Source organism: Lynx canadensis, chromosome D2 (assembly GCF_007474595.2).
Source record: "Lynx canadensis isolate LIC74 chromosome D2, mLynCan4.pri.v2, whole genome shotgun sequence".
In the NCBI taxonomy this organism is placed as follows: Eukaryota; Metazoa; Chordata; class Mammalia; order Carnivora; family Felidae; genus Lynx; species Lynx canadensis.
Genome location: NC_044313.2, coordinates 66,602,166 through 66,618,859, shown reverse-complemented (window position 1 = coordinate 66,618,859; position 16,694 = coordinate 66,602,166). Strand labels below are relative to the sequence as shown.

At 35.5% G+C, this 16,694-nt stretch overlaps 1 protein-coding gene across 1 annotated transcript in view; it reads left to right on the top strand.

The window, feature by feature from the left end:
- The first annotated feature begins 2,186 nt into the window (after window positions 1-2,186).
- The window catches only part of PHYHIPL (phytanoyl-CoA 2-hydroxylase interacting protein like), a 106,788-nt gene continuing 92,280 nt past the window's right edge, over window positions 2,187-16,694 (top strand). The window contains exon 1 of the mRNA XM_030335008.1: window positions 2,187-2,510. Within this exon, the coding sequence (XP_030190868.1) occupies window positions 2,405-2,510 (106 nt within the window). The 5' untranslated portion in view covers window positions 2,187-2,404. The remainder of the gene's footprint in view (window positions 2,511-16,694) is intronic.

Here is a 16,694-nt window from a genome sequence, read left to right as displayed (position 1 = left end):
CGGAAAGTCAAATTAATATTTCTCAAAACATTACCTCCTTTCCCACATAAATATTCTGGCTCACAAATCTGATCATGCTAATTTCCCATATAAAGCCTTTCAGTAATTTCCTGTTCTCTTTATTTTTATTTATTTATTTATTTATTTATTAAATATGAAATTTATTGTCAAATTGGTTTCCATACAACACCCAGTTGTATGCTCATCCCAACAGGTGCCCTCCTCAATGCCCATCACCCACTTTCCCCTCCCTACCACCCCCCATAAGAGACTCCTATTCCCTTTAAATAAAATCCTTTTAGAGGCTTTCTTGAATAATCAGACTAGGTTAGGACACCTGTGTGTCCTTCACAAGTTCCCATGATTCCTTTTTTCATAACACTCATTATAATCTTCCTTTTTCAAAGTCTATCTTTCCTAATTGATTTGAACTCAAAAATTCCAACATCTAGCATATTGTCCATGGGCACAGCTAGTGTTTAATAAATATTTGTATGGATTATAATTTTAATTATAGATATGAATTAGATTTCTCACCTGTAAATCAATAAATTGGTAATCTAGCTCACACAGTTTCTTTTGAAATTTGTAAATGTGATACTACTCTGAAAGATGAACCCACTGTGGCTTAGCTGACAATATCAATTTCTACTCCTCCAGACGCAGGTTTTAGAACACAGGATATTCACCAATAAGTGCCATCTTGCCACATTTCTTGACAAGTAATAATTTATCCTCTCCTTAGGGACACCCCTATCTTGACATTTCTCAAACTGAAAGAAGGAGATCCATCTTCATTAATACCTAAGTTGATAATGAGGACATTTCACTTTAAGATACCCAATTATCTTCCACAGATTTGTATCAACTTGCAGTTGTGCCAAGTTTTCTCACAGGCTTATTTTACCTTAAGCTGGTCCTTCTGTTTTATGAGGTTTCAATTAACTAGATTTAGTCATGTTATGGCTAGAAGGATGTGACTAGAAAGGGTAGCATATAGCAATCTGTATGTAAATTGTTACTTTATTGGATAACATTTATGTTTGAAATTGGAAAATCAATAAAAAGGAACTTTAATTTCCAACAAGCATACACACTAAAAAAAAAGAAGAGAGAGGGGCAAGCACTGTTTTGATCCTAAGATAGCAACACAACTAAAAGCTGTTCCAAAGAAGCAAATGGCAACAGAGGTCAATAGGCTGTGACCTATACCCATTTTATTTTAAAAACTTTTTCACCTCCACGAAGTGCACTGCAGAATCCTAAATGCCTTTAAAAAGAATGGGCAGACAAATTTAGGGTAACTTGAGGAAGCACATTTCCCATTGTGCTTCCATATCCATCAGGACAGGTACTGTTTTTTACCCCCTTCACTAGCGTCCAGAACAATGCCCAGCACAGAGTAAACATTTAATACCTAGTTGTTGAACGAATTAATGAATGAATGGAGCCAGCTAGACTGCGAAGGCTGAAAGATTAGTGGCTGTCAGTCCTGAAGCACACGTGCTGCCTTTCCAGCCCGCTGGCTGACATCTCATTCTCTCACCTTTCTGGCAGTTTTGAATTCCTGTTTGCCCCTCCTTCAAGATGACCAAAATTCTGTCCCTAAACCCTGCCAGTCCTCAGTTAATCCACACATCTCTCACACGGAAGCAGCTGTTCCTGAGGAATGCTCGGCTGAGCAGGTGGGGGCTGGGTGGGGAGTAGCCCAGGACATTGAACGGAGAAGGCAGCCTTCTGGCTCCGCGAACCCGTATACAAAAGGTCTGGACGCATATTTTTCCAGTCCTTCAAAACAACCAATCTGCTCCCTCTCACCTCCCCAGTGCCAGACGCCCCAGTGCCAACCTGGATACGACTGACACTGACGAGGGAAAAGAAGCTAAATCAACCTCACCAGGAGAGAGGGCGAGTCCAGCGTGACGCACCCCCACCATCCCGCAGTTCCCGCGAGTTCACCTAGCTCAGGGGATTGCCGGGGCTGAGGAGCGAGGGCAGCAGGGGGCGCGTGCGCGTGGAAGGGCGGGGGAAGGGGGGGGGGCGCAGGAAGGAGGAGCGCCGCGCGCCAGCAGGTGGGCGCGTCCTCTCACGCGCGTGCGCGCGCCGCTCCTTCACGTTCCCCGCGCGACGCGTCTCCTCCCCGCCGGGAGCGCGCTCCTCTCGCCCTCGCGCCAGGTCCCTCTCAGTCTCTTCGAGCCGCGCACTCTCCGGAGCTCCTGCCACGGCCGTCGCCTCGGCCGCGGCTCTCTAGCCCGGAAGCTCAGCCTCGCCCCTCCGGAGCCGCGTCCCAGGCCTCCTCCCCTCTTTCCGACACTCCCCTTCCCTTTCCCGCCCTTCTCTCCCACCCGGTCCGTCGAGAGAGCCTGGATACGAAGCAGGCGGGCTTGAGAAGGGAGTTGGGAAAATGGAGGTGCCGCGCCTGGATCATACCCTCAACAGCCCCACCAGCCCCTGTGAGGAGGTGATCAAAAACCTCAGCCTGGAGGCCATTCAGCTGTGCGACCGGGACGGTAAGAGCGACGGGGGCTGTGAGGAAAGGGGCCGAGCCCGCGCCTAGGCGCCGCGGCCGCCCCGGCTCTGCTGACCCTGCTCGCCAGGGCTTCACGGTCTTTTGTTGTTCCCCTGTACAAATAAATACAGGTGGGGCACCCCTCCGCTCATCCGCCCTCTCCTCAGACAGTAGAAACAAAAGGACCCCAGGGCTCTTGCGTTGGCGCGGAAAGTCGCCGTAGTCTCCAGCCGCGGCGCCCCTCGCCGTCTTCGCCCGCCTGGCCCAGCGCCGAGGAGCTGCCCGGGCGAGGGCGCCGTTCCCGCCCGCCGTTCCAGCCCGGGACGAGGCGTTTCCGATCGTGCCGCAGTCCGGGTTTCCAGGGTCTACCGGAACCGTAGGGAAAATGCCCTCTGGATGTTTCTAGCACCCCTTCCTTCCCCTCTCCACCTGCACATGCTAGTTAGCATTTTCGGCCCAGAAACTTATCATTTCCTTTTTAAACCTCTCATCTTCAGACCCCCACCTCCCAAATTCAGGAGTCTTTTTATGCTCTCAAATAGGGATTGGAATGACGTTTTTTTTCAGTGAAGGGGCGCGGGGAAAAAGTGCGTTTCAGCACCAAGGACAGCCACAAGCTTCGTGGTTTGGGGCTGTGATTCAGAAACTCAAAAATCTGTGAAGTGGCATATCTGCTGTGGTACAGAATCTGTGGCGAGTATTCACCATTGTGTCTTGATATTATGTAGCTTATTCTATTGTTAAAGTTGGCAGTCTCCGAAGGAAGTGATTGAACACAGGTTTAAGCGTTAAAGAGATAAGCTAGTACTGTGTTCAATATGGGTAGCTTCTGTGTTATTTGGAGTAGTTGAAGAGTCCGTCTGTGGAACAAAACTTCATTTGTAAAAAAAACTCATCTGATTAGTCATTGACCAAATAATTGTAAAATTGGACGCCTGACAAAGGAAAAACAATTTACATGTTGTCAAGATGACCCTAAACACTTTTTGGCTATAAATGGAATCCGTTAACAATGTATGCAGACGATGATTTAAAAATATTTTTTTTTGGTCAAGATTATGTAGAGTTATGTGGTGACCGCAAAGTCATAAAATTTATCAGTATGTAATCCAAATAGAGAGCAGAGGTCTTGTTTCAAAGTCATTTAAATGATAACTTGGTTTGGCATTGGTATACAGTCTAGTTTAGGTCAACTGAACACGGAATTTCTTTTTATTAATAAATTTGGGACACAATAATTGCCCTTTGAAGCCAAAGCCACTTTGAAATAATTTCTGAAAAAGGTGTAGTATGGATAAATACTCTTGCAAAAGCTGTTCATAATTTCTTTATTCTTAGTTCACTGTAGTAATAGTTGCACATATTTATGGCATCTAAACAGAAGTAATCATTTTGGCATTCCACATATAAACTTGCATTATTAGACTATACAGATTATTTTTAATATACCACATAAGAAATTGTATTGGTTTTAGTTTATGCTTTTGTGAAGTGACTTTTTCTGGTGTTAACCATTGTAAATGTTTTTCCTAGATTGGTTTGATAGAAAACCAAAATAGATTTCATTTTCATTTATTTCAATGATTTATCAAAAGCTTATTACTGTAGTTATTGGAAATAAGCAATTCATAATTGTCCCTCAAGAACACAGTGATCTTAATACTTAAAATTGGATTTGCCACATGTTTCAAAGATAATGGAGAAAATAAAGTTGTTTTTCTTTTTTATGAAGTTTACAAAGTTAGTAATGTAGAGTACAGAAACTAGTGCTACATTTACTGTGGTCTCTTCCATTTTATTTTGGTAATAGTTTTTTAGTTGTTTCAGTTCATATTTATGAATCCTGCAAAATGAACAAATTATGTAACATTTAATTGGGGAGTGCTAGCACTAAGCAGTATCTATGAAAATTACTTATTTACAGGCTTCTAATAATTCACCATAGATTAAATGAATAGGGTTTCATTTTTATTAAATATCTTATATCAACAAATACAAAGAGCTAACTCTTCTATTAAAAGATGTGTAAAAAACTGGGAATAGCTTATGTAGAGATGTTACTAAATGCCTAACTTTATTTTGTGACACTACATGTCAGTTCCAAAATATATAGTTTTTTATGGCAGAAAAATTAAAAAACGTTGCATTAAGTTTGTCAAGCAGACCTTATTTGTCAAATTTTATATTGAGAAAATTTCGGCTAGGTACTATTTACTCCCTTTACTTCCTTTCACTTCCTCTCAGGTGTCATTATTTTACTTTTGTAAATATATAACAGAAAGATTAGGATGTGGCAGAAGATCTGTTACATGCTTAAGTATATAATAAGTGATAAATTTTCATAATTTTACAATCACAGATATACATTTGTCTTATTTGCTCTTTACTTTTTTCTATTCTATTCACAGATGGGAAAAAATGAGCATAACATTAATTTCTTGGAAGTGGAATGAAATAGAATAGGAGAAAATATAGTTTTGTTAAATATATATTTCCTTTTACTCTCTCCACTTATAGATTTTTAAATTTTATAGTGTTTTGCATATTTGGCCAACTAAGAGTTATAACTGCTGGTGAACTGTATGTCTTTCTTCTGTTTCCTTGACTCTTGTATGTTTTTTCTTTCACTTGCTATTTCTTATAAATTAATCTGTTTACATAATTTGCAATAATTTACAATGTTTTCTTTTTTTCCATAGTTTTCCAACTATCCAACAGTTGGAAGAATATGGAATAGAATCCAAGCAGTCATATAATTGGGTTTTTAAATTAAGCAATAGGGAGGTTCTTCTACACACACGTTATTTCATGTGTACTTTTATCCTAGGCATGTGTGCTAGTACATGGTCCCTGTCTAGATGTTACCTGTAGTTCAAAATGAGGATTCTGAATAGACTTCTATTAGGAAACCTCTGAAGATGTGCTGTAGATCTAGTACTTTCTAGAATCTCTGTTGTAAGTAGGAGAGTGTTTCTGTTCCTCCATCACTGCTGTGCTGAAGTATCCTCCAGTTGATATACATTAATTGTGAATTTTCCAAAGAAATTGAAGGGAAAAAAAATTTACTCAACGGGAAGCATCGATAATATGGGAACCCATTTCCAGTTTGTTTCTTCACATGGATACTTGAGACCTTAATTGACTTGTGATAAGACAGAACAGCCCCCAGCTTCATGCATAGAATTCTACATTACTTCTACTTCTCTTCATTTTTTAAAAATTATGCATATATATGTGTGCATACACACACACACACACACACACATATATATATATATATATATATATATATATATATATATATATAAACTTTCTTTCCTTGCTGAAAGGGAAAGATTTATTATATATATGTTGTTTTATGCATTCAAGCTTCCTGCACTCTTGTTATAATAGTAAGGAAGAAAACACAAAATTAATTTGTTGTATAGCACTTAAATCCACCCCCAAGCTTTCCTAGGTTTAACAAGTGTTATTTCCATGATTATTTTCTGACTGCCTAGATATGATTTATGGAGTTTATGATGCTACTTAGCAAAGGAGTACATTTTAAGGAAATTGCACAGAGAGAACCTGACAGATTTCTATGTCTTTGTGTCTGACAATAGTTTTGTGAAGGAAAGGAAAAAAAAGGTTTTCTCTTTTTTACACATTTAAAAAGGTAAATTCCTTTTAATTTTTACTTATATATATTTAAATTAAAAATAAGCTATGACTTATTTATGCAATTGACATGTGAATTAAACAAATTTTAACTTTGGAAACAAAATAACACAGAAATGCTTAATAGTTAATACAGTGCTGTATTAGATAATCTGTAATGACATTTTCTGAAGCAGACATCTAGGAAGAGTACTTATAACTGTTACCTTTAATAATACAAGAACATAAGGTAGTCATTGTTCAGTCTCATTGACCTTCATATACCATAGTGGCAATACCATTTTAGAATCAGATGGACCTCTGACAGAGTATTGGCTCTTGACAGATATATTACCTTAGGCAAATTACTTGTTTTTAGCTTTAAGCTCTCTCATGTAAAATGAGTATAGTAATGTCAATCCTGTAGGATTGTTAAAATAATTAAATGAAATATTTCATATCATTTCACAAAATTCTTGACACAAAATAGAGAATAATTATTATTATAAATGGACTATTCTTCACATAACTTCTTGAGTTGAACTACTGTTATCTATCTATCTATCTATTTATTTATTTAGGTCCAGTGTTTAGATCTTTGTTGTTTTTCATTTCATTAGTGTTTTATTTACTTAGTAAATCCTTCTTATGCCACTTCAACTTTAGGAGTAGACAGTGGAAACTGCTAACTCTGAATTTTAAAAGGATAGTTAATTTTAAAACCACAGTTACAGTACTCTCATTTGCTTATATTTTTCTATCCTATCAGTAATAGCCTTGTCAGCCTTAATCCTAAAAGCTCTTTTAGCTTCTACTTCAGACCTGCTGTTTGCTGCATTTCACGTGCTTTGTGACCTTGATATCTGCTTTGAGTAGGTATTTGTATCAGAGCCCTTCTCTGTTCTTGATTTAACATTTTTTTTATGATTATTTTTCTAAGTATGCATATGTACCAGCACATGAGATCTCTGGATTCATTTCTTTGACCCAGATATGACTATAGAGATGCTGTAAATTTTTAATTAGTGAACATGGAACATAACAAAAATAAAATAAAAACTAAAACAGAAAGCTTGAAAGTCATCAGATTGTTAAACCAATTCATATTCTTGGTAGGGGTTCTAATTCATTCCCAGAGAAAACAAGGAAGTTATGAGAGTAAAAAAAGTCACATCAAAGGATATGTGACCAGACTCCCTCCAGTGGTAGAATAACTGATATGTTATAAGTAGTAATACTGGCAACTTGCTTTGTTGCCTAGGTAAGGCAGTCAGAATTTCACTCTATAGAACGCTACCTAGACAACTTCTAAGTCACTTAGTTTTTCACTGCTGTTTCCCCCTCATTTAGGCCCAATCTTGATTTTTTCCTTAATTTATGTAAGTAGAGTTTATTGATTATTTGTAAATATTATCCGGGGCTTCAGAAAAACAGCAGTTGCATCAATTACTACAGTAAGGATAATCCTTCAGGTTTCTGGTTTTTCTTCTCTGCCCTTAGTAAATGCATAATTTTAGTTTTGCCTTACAGCATTTGCCTCTTTTTTGGGTTTGTTTTCCACTTCTGTTAAATTTTTCTATAAGAATCTATTTACTGTTAAATTCTGTTTTTACTAGTTGAAAGCATTTGCCTCATTAACACTTTTAAACATAATTTTATTATTACACAGTATATAAACTGTATTGTTAATTATTAAGCAAGCTGTATTTTATATACATACATTTGAGAAGTACAATCAGTATTTGTGGAAGATTTCTAATAGAAATGTATAGAAATATTGAAGAATTCTCAACAGGAAAAATAGGCAGCATCCTTATGGAAGGATAGTGAATGGGAAGGGTGTAAAAGAAATGCAAAAATAATTATAAGCTTTGTGATTGAATTTTCAAGCAAAATGAAAAGTGATAAGGAGTAATTTAAGGATTTTAAGTCTGGGAAATCAGAAGAATCATTGACAGGGAACAAAGGAGAAAGGAAATAATATTTAGACATCATGATGACAGTTTTTTAGACCTCAAATTTTAGACCTCCATGGACATCCAAATATATCCTAATCCCTTTTTCAGGGGCACTTTCGTCACAGAAATCATATTCTCAGAGCAGTATTATATACTGCATGTTTCAACATGGATGCCCACAAGAGAACCCACCTACATTCTTTTTAGTCTCTTATTTTGCTTGATTCTCACTCTTCAAAGGGCCACCCATAATCCAATGATAGTATTTTGATACCTATTACTAGATAAAAATTAGCCACTTGATACTTTATAGAGGATTGTGAAATAGAGATTTTTGAGTCATCTGTCTAAAGGTAGTTTTGAAGTCATAGAAGACTTTTCAGAGATATTGAACATAAAAGGGAAAAGAACATTTATGTTAAGACATTTAGAATCTAACAGTAAGCGATTTCCTTGGAAACTTAAACATTTAGTAATTCCTCTTATGTTCTGAGGAAAACAGTTCTAGAAGGAGAAAGAGAATTGTTCATAGAACTATATATTCCACCAGGGGAGACTAGAATTTATGTGGAAAAGGCAAGATTAGGATTTGACTTCAGTTTTAGAGTGACCTCTAATCAGCTTTGTGTCTCACCCCTTAAAGGAAAGGAGTGATTACATGTTGGAGAAGGTCAACTTTGAAACCTAAAGATGAAATAAATCTACATTCCAGGTTTGTTAAAAATGTAGTCAAGAGCTCTGCATTTTTGAAGTTCCTCCACATCTATGTGAGTTGAACAAAAAGCATCATACTCTGAATCATAGTTTTGTGTGTTTACAACTATTCGCACCAAGATTGTGGTTCATTTTAAAAGGGCTTCTTTGGGGCGCCTGGGTGGCGCAGTCGGTTAAGCATCCGACTTCAGCCAGGTCACGATCTCGCGGTCCGTGAGTTCGAGCCCCGCGTCAGGCTCTGGGCTGATGGCTCAGAGCCTGGAGTCTGTTTCCGATTCTGTGTCTCCCTCTCTCTCTGCCCCTCCCCTGTTCATGCTCTGTCTCTCTCTGTCCCAAAAAATAAATAAACGTTGAAAAAAAATTTTTTAAAGGGCTTCTTTGTGAGGAATTTTGCTTATATGCTGTTTATTTAGTGGTTGTGGCAAATATTATAAATAAATTCTTTTGTTTTCTGTAGCCTGTGAGAGTGTTGCTATCTGATAATAGTATAAAAGGCTTGTAGCTTCCCTAGACATGTGCCATTAAAGATAAAGTACATTTTTTTCAAAATCTTTAATGTGATTTTCTTGAAAAACAGTGTCTTTTCTTTTTTAGCTTGAATGATGGTGAATCTGTCAGTATTTAAAATTTTAAAAGCTGATAATAAATGCAACAAGAATGACAATTTTTTTTTAAATTTTTTTTTCAACGTTTATTTATTTTTGGGACAGAGAGAGACAGAGCATGAACGGGGGAGGGGCAGAGAGAGAGGGAGACACAGAATCGGAAGCAGGCTCCAGGCTCCGAGCCATCAGCCCAGAGCCCGACGCGGGGCTCGAACTCACGGACCGCGAGATCGTGACCTGGCTGAAGTCGGACGCTTAACCGACGGCGCCACCCAGGCGCCCCAAGAATGACAATTTTTTAATATTATTATATGATAGGTTCTTAATGATTGATTTTAAAGTTATACCTATGATATAGAAGAGGCATCAGCAAGTTACAGTTCTTGGTCCAAATTGAACACCTGCTGCCAGGTTTTGTAAGTAAAATTTTATTGGAACATAGCTATGCCCATTTGTTTAGATATTGTCTGTGGCTGCTTTCTTGCTAGAAAGGCGAGGTAGCTGTGACAGTAGACCATATAGCTTACAAGCCTTAAAATACTTATTATCTGGTCCTTTAGAGGAAACGTTTGCCAACTCCTAATGTAGAGTATTGAGAAAATAAATTAATCTTTCTTGGTAGGAATGAAAATATTGAAAGAAGAATCTGAAAAAAATTGTAAAATCATTTTGATTTTATATGTTACTGGGGTCAGGCAGAGAGCAGTAGAAAGCTGGCTAGCTCTGTATGGAGTCAATCAAAATGGGTAGTGATCTATGCCATTGGGTCTGATAGGAAGTGAAAGAAGCAAGCCCTAATTTTAAGTTAAAATCTAGTCCTCGTATAAATAACTTTAGAAAGAAATACTAGTTATGCATTAATATTTCCAGGTACACTTAACAATTCTATCAATAGATAGGTTTTAGAGTGTCAAAGATAATGATGTGGACTTTGAGAAGTATGGATAGTTATGATGTGTACTACTACAACAGTTGTGTGTACATCATATTCTTCCTTGTAAACCAAATTCTCTTTGAAAAATGTCAAGGTGTTACTCCTCTTTCTGTCTTTCATAGTCTAATGTAGTGCTTCTAAATCTGCATTTTGGTTTTTATTTTCAATATTCAATCTATCACTGAATGATACTTTATAAAAATATAATAAAAGTAATTATTAGAAAAGTAAAATTTAAAAAGTCCAAAAAAAAAAAAGATTCAACAGATATGAAAATCTCTGTCAAATTCCTATTAAAGTTTCCAAATGTTTAATCCTAATTTTTTTTTTTTATCTCATCAGAGCCTCGTAAGTAGTTTACAGGCCGTACTTTGAGTATAATAGCTTGAGGACAGTGCCATTCTATTCTTGTTGGATTAATTTTTAGGCACTAAACTTAACCAGTTTGCTTCCTTTTGTTCTTTTATTTACATGTAATTTTTACTGTGTATTTGTACATATACTCCAACTTTAGGATCTGTGTTAAGAACAGAAAAAAAAAGGATCCAAAAATGAATATAACTTGGATCCTGCATTTAAAGGATTCACTGGCATTTAGGGAGACAATAAATTTAAATAGATAAATATAATAACATGATGATACTATAATAGAGTGTAGAGGAGAAAGTAGGTAATTCTGTCTTGAGTGTCTCAGATGGCTTCACAGAGGAAGCAAAAAATTTTTTCTGGATATTAAAATAAAAATAAAAATTTTCCAGGAGAAGTGGAATAAGGGCATTTCTGATAGAGATAAGAGCATATATAAAGGTGTAAAATCATGTATGTTCTAGCAATATATAACATTTGGTATTGATGGAAAAAAGAAGTGTTTGTTATGAGAAAATAAGCTGAAAACTAGTTAAGGCTACCTAGATTATGCCATGGTTAGGAGTTTGAATTTATCTTGTCTGAAATCTTGTTAATAAATTTCAAAGCTTGTAATTTTTAGAGAACCTTTTTTTTTAACATTTTGCAGAACTCCAACAAGTAAAAGTAGCTTTTAATTAGTATATATTTATCCTGTAATTTCAAACTTAACAGCATTTTCCCAATAAAGTCAATAAGTGGATATAGTAAGAAATGAAAATTAGCAATTATACATGGAAGTTGCTATTTTATATCGGCCTCAATATCCACTTATGTATTTTATTTTTATTGTATTATGCGTAGGAAATTCTACCTCATAGAAAAAAGTAGTGACAAATGCTAATGTTTATAAACTCATTTTGCTTTCTCAGGATACTCTTCAAATAAAATGATCCAGACTAAATAGAATTAGTAAGTTGTTTTTTTTTCAGAGTTGAATCAAAAAGTAAATAGTCCTTTTGGAGGGAGGTGATCGAATCTGTTCGTCAGTTCATTTTTTCATTGTTCAGTGAGAAAATAATGTATCTTATAATATTCTGAAATATTTTTGGTAACATTTTTTTTTAAAAAGCTTATACCTTTGTGCTGATCTCTTAAAATTTCAGAAGAGTTAAATTTATTTTACTTGCATGATTAATCTTAACTGTAAGGATCAGTTTCATTACTGACAATTCATCTGCATTTATAAGCTCGGTAACATTGTGACTATTATCAAATTGAGTTTCTTCAGCTTATTAAAGGCCTCAATAATCAAATTAGTTTGCTCATTATATTTGAAAGATGTTTATCAAACGTTTTTTTTCCTATATTTATTGAAGTATAGTTGATATACAATGTTACATTAGTTTCAGGTATACAACATAGTGATTCCAAAACTGTGTACTTTATGCTATGCTCACCACAAGAGTAGCTACCATCTGTCACTATTCAACGCTATTACAATACCACTGACTATATCTATGCTCTTTGCTGTAGGTTTCATCCCCATGACTTATTCATTCCATAACTAGAAGCCTGTACCTCCCACTTCCCTTTACCCATTTTACACATCCCTATACCCTCCTCTCCTATGGCAACTATCAGTTCTCTGTATTTTGTTTCTGTTTTTTGTTTATTCATTTATTTTTTAATTCCGCATATAAGTGAAGTCATATTGTATTTGCCTTTCTTTGATTTATTTCACTGAGCATTAATTATATCCATGTTGTAGCAAATGGCAAGATCTCATTCTTTTTTATGGCTGAGTCATACTCCATTGTATAGGCTTCCATATCTTGGCTATTGTAAATAATGGTAAAATAAACATAGGTGTGCATATGTATATCTTTGTTAGTGCTTTTGATTTCCTTGGGCAAATAGCTAATAGTGGAATTTCTAGATTGTGTGGTGTTTCTATTTTTAATTTTTATTAAAGTGTTTTTAAATTAATAAAGTATTGTTTCTTTTTTATTTTTAAAATTCATTTTTGTTTTATTTTGTTTTTTTAGATATAATTTATTGTCAAGTTAGCTAACATATGGAGTATACAGTGTGCTCTTGGCTTTGGGAGTAGATTCCCATGATTCATCACTTAACATACAACACCCAGTGCTCATCCCAACAAGTACCCTCTTATATGCCCCATCACCTATGCCCCCCCCATTCGTCAGTTTTTTTTTTTTAATATATGAAATTTATTGACAAATTGGTTTCCATACAACACCCAATGCTCATCCCAAAAGGTGCCCTCCTCAATACCCATCACCCACCCCCCCCTCCCTCCCACCCCCCATCAACCCTCAGTTTGTTCTCAGTTTTTAACAGTCTCTTATGCTTTGGCTCTCTCCCACTCTAACCTCTTTTTTTTTTTTTTCCTTCCCCTCCCCCATGGGTTCCTGTTAAGTTTCTCAGGATCCACATAAGAGTGATACCATATGGTATCTGTCTTTCTCTGTATGGCTTATTTCACTTAGCATTACACTCTCCAGTTCCATCCACGTTGCTACAAAAGGCCATATTTCATTTTTTCTCATTGCCACATAGTATTCCATTGTGTATATATACCACAATTTCTTTATCCATTCATCAGTTGATGGACATTTAGGCTCTTTCCATAATTTGGCTATTGTTGAGAGTGCTGCTATGAACATTGGGGTACAAGTGCCCCTATGCATCAGTACTCCTGTATCCCTTGGATAAATTCCTAGCAGTGCTATTGCTGGGTCTTATTTAAGTGTCTCTTATGGTTTGGGGCGCCTTGGTGGCTCAGTCAGTTAAGCATCTGACTTTTAATATTGGCTTAGGTCATGATCTCACAGTTTCGTGACTTCAAGCCCCACCTCGGGCTCTGTGCTGATGTCGTGGAGCCTGCCTAGGATTCTCTCTCCTCACTCTCTGCCCCTCCCCCACTTATGCTCTCTGTGTCTCTCTCTCTCTCTCTCTCAATATAAATAAATAAACATTAAAAAAAAAATTTAAAGTCTTATGGTTTGACTCCCTCTGAGTTTGTAACTAAATTTTTTTCCTTCCCTTCCCCCACAGTCTTCTGTTAAGTTTCTCAAATTCCATATATGAGTGAGAACATATGATATCTGTCTTTCTTTGACTGACTTACTTTACTTAGCATAATACCCTTCAGCTCCATCCATGTTGTTTTAAATGGCAAGATTTCATTTTTCTCATTGCCAAGTAGTATTCCATTGTGTGTGTGTGTGTGTGTGTGTGTGTGTGTGTGTGTGTGTGTAATATACACATTCAAAGCAATCACAATCAAAATAGCACCAGCATTCTCCTCAGACTATTTCTTGTTTCTTTTGAAACATATCTTTTTTCAAGATAGTCACCTAAGTTTGGTATGAAAGATAAATTTTGAAATTTTTTATTCATAACATTATAATTAGCTCAGAAAGAAACTCCTTCAATTTAAACCATGGTCTATATGCGATTACTTAAAACTATTTTGAAATATCTTAATATCCAGTTCTTATTAATAAACAATTACTACTTAATAAAGTTGGCAATAGCTTTTACGGGAGCTACCATTCCTGAGATTTAAAAAATTTTATCTCTACTCCTTAATAGAGGTGTCTCAATATTTCTGACAATTTAGTTTATGATGTGTTAAAAACCTGACTTAGACATTAAAATTTTCTTCCTCATTGTGTGTTGTTTTAGCATTCTTAAATTTATCTGTTTGAGAAACTTCTACAAAAGTAAGTGGAAAGATCTGCCACATTCATATTCTCATTCAGTTAAATTGGAAGGATTTATCTCTGCATTTTCAGACATGTACCAATGTTTTATTCCAGTTTTTTGATAACAGTTTACTAATTTAACATATTTGTTACAATGTCAAAAATGCAAGATTTAATAAGCCTAAGTAAAAATCTGTTGGCTGTGATTAAACTGGAAGTGAGAGATATAAAAAAGGAGCTGTTGGTGATGACTAAATTTGCTAATTGGGAGATTTGATGTATTTTGATACCAGTAAATAAAGTAGTTTGTTAGTTGGAAGAAATGTGAAGTAGTAGCCTTAATAACAAGCTATTAAATAAAGCTTTTTCTGGACAACTTAGGTTGCCTGTGTAATACCTAGATGGAGATGACCAGAAGGCTGTTAGAAATGTCCATCTGTGTCTCATAGGCAGGGATTTTGAGGATAAAGATGAAAGTTTGGTAGTCCTTTTCAAGATGGTTTTCTGTTCCTCCTATTTGTCCTTTATTAGGTTTTCTTTACTTCACCCTGTAGTCAATCTTTGGATCCATGTCAAATTGTTCAACTGCTCAGTAGAATAAGTAAATTTGAATGCTGGTGTCTTTTATGTGGGGTCTAAAAGGAGCACTTGAAAATTAATTACTTTTGATATAATTAAATTTGGCTTGGGTGTGGTTATTTCAGGCGGTTGACATGGAAGAAACACAATTGGCCTAAACTCTGTACTTGATAGATTTCCCCTTATTTTGACTGGAAGGGGAATAAGTATATGATTTTCTGTGTTTACTGTGGAAATACACTGGATTAATTTTTCCCTCTTTGGCAACATAGGCTTTAGTGCATAAAATAAATTAACTGTTGGGAATTCAAATTAGCAGAAAAATAATGACACTGGAGCCCAAAGATAAACTAAAATTTTCACCAAAGGTATTTCTAAGGCTTTCATACTGAATGTATATTTCTAAGATTTTCTTTTGACTTTGAATCCACTAATTTTAATGTTCTCTAGGGGTTTTTATTGAATGGCTAGCCTAAATAGAACATGGTCTTTCTTACACTTAATTTTTTTTGGCTGATTCTTTGTGTTTAAACTTAGATAAGCCTGACATTTTAATAAATATAATTTTTGTATAACTTTTTCAAACTGTGATAGGCTGAGGGTTGAGAATATTTATATATTGTTCTTTTCTGTTACAATTCACTGTATCCAATATTAATTTCCATGAAGCTTGATATACCTTTTTTGGTTGTTTTTTTAGTGATTTAAAAAAAAAGAAAACATAATCACTAAAGAATGGTGGTTCTGGGATTTGCTGTTTATGCTACTTGTTTTGCTAAAAGCTTTCCTCATTTAAATTCCAGTTACACAGTTTACAGTGATAAAATTCAAGGTCAAAATAGTGATAAATATTCCAAAAACAATCTAACCACCTCTACCAGAATTTTTATTCTGCACCATGTATTTTAAAAGTGTATCTTCATCTGTATGAATATTTCTGAGAGCTTCACAAATATTTCAAAAGCTTCGTATGGTCAACAATGAACTTTTTCTTCACTGTACTTCTAATAATTAGAATATTTTTTCCAGCTTTTTGCCTGTATTATTAATACTTTACAACTTTAGCTATCTAACATACAAAATCCTCTTGGTTTCATTATAATGTATTAATATTTTAATGAAAATCTTTAATATATTTCCCTGGATACATGCATGATGCTATTTAGCACAAATAATGTATGTGTGTGTGTTTTATTTACTTATTTTCATTGCACTTTAAAACACAGAAATGCTATCCTTTAAGCCTGACATGAAATCTAAACTCACAAAACACATTAATCAAAGAATAATTATTTTCTCTACAATAGGGTTTCTCTGTCGTTTCTCTAGTTTCTTATAACTGTTTCCTTCAGAAGAATTTGACAGAAAGGCAAAATGGCACTGAAATGTAATATAAATGAAATTGTCTTGAATCATGGTTTCTTAAATTATATATGAAAATTTTATCTATGAAAGTATATATTAGACACTGGAAATTCAGATATTTTTAGCTTCATCTATTTGTAGGTAATTTCAAAGGTAGCTAAATTGTAATTGTGCTGACAAATTTCAAAAGCACTCAGAATGCTGTACTTGTATCATTTACCTAGGAGTTTGCAAAGCTTGTCCAGCTTTCTGTCAACATTTCTGTATTTCTTTGAGCACACAAATCTCTTATGAAATGTTAAAAGCACTGTT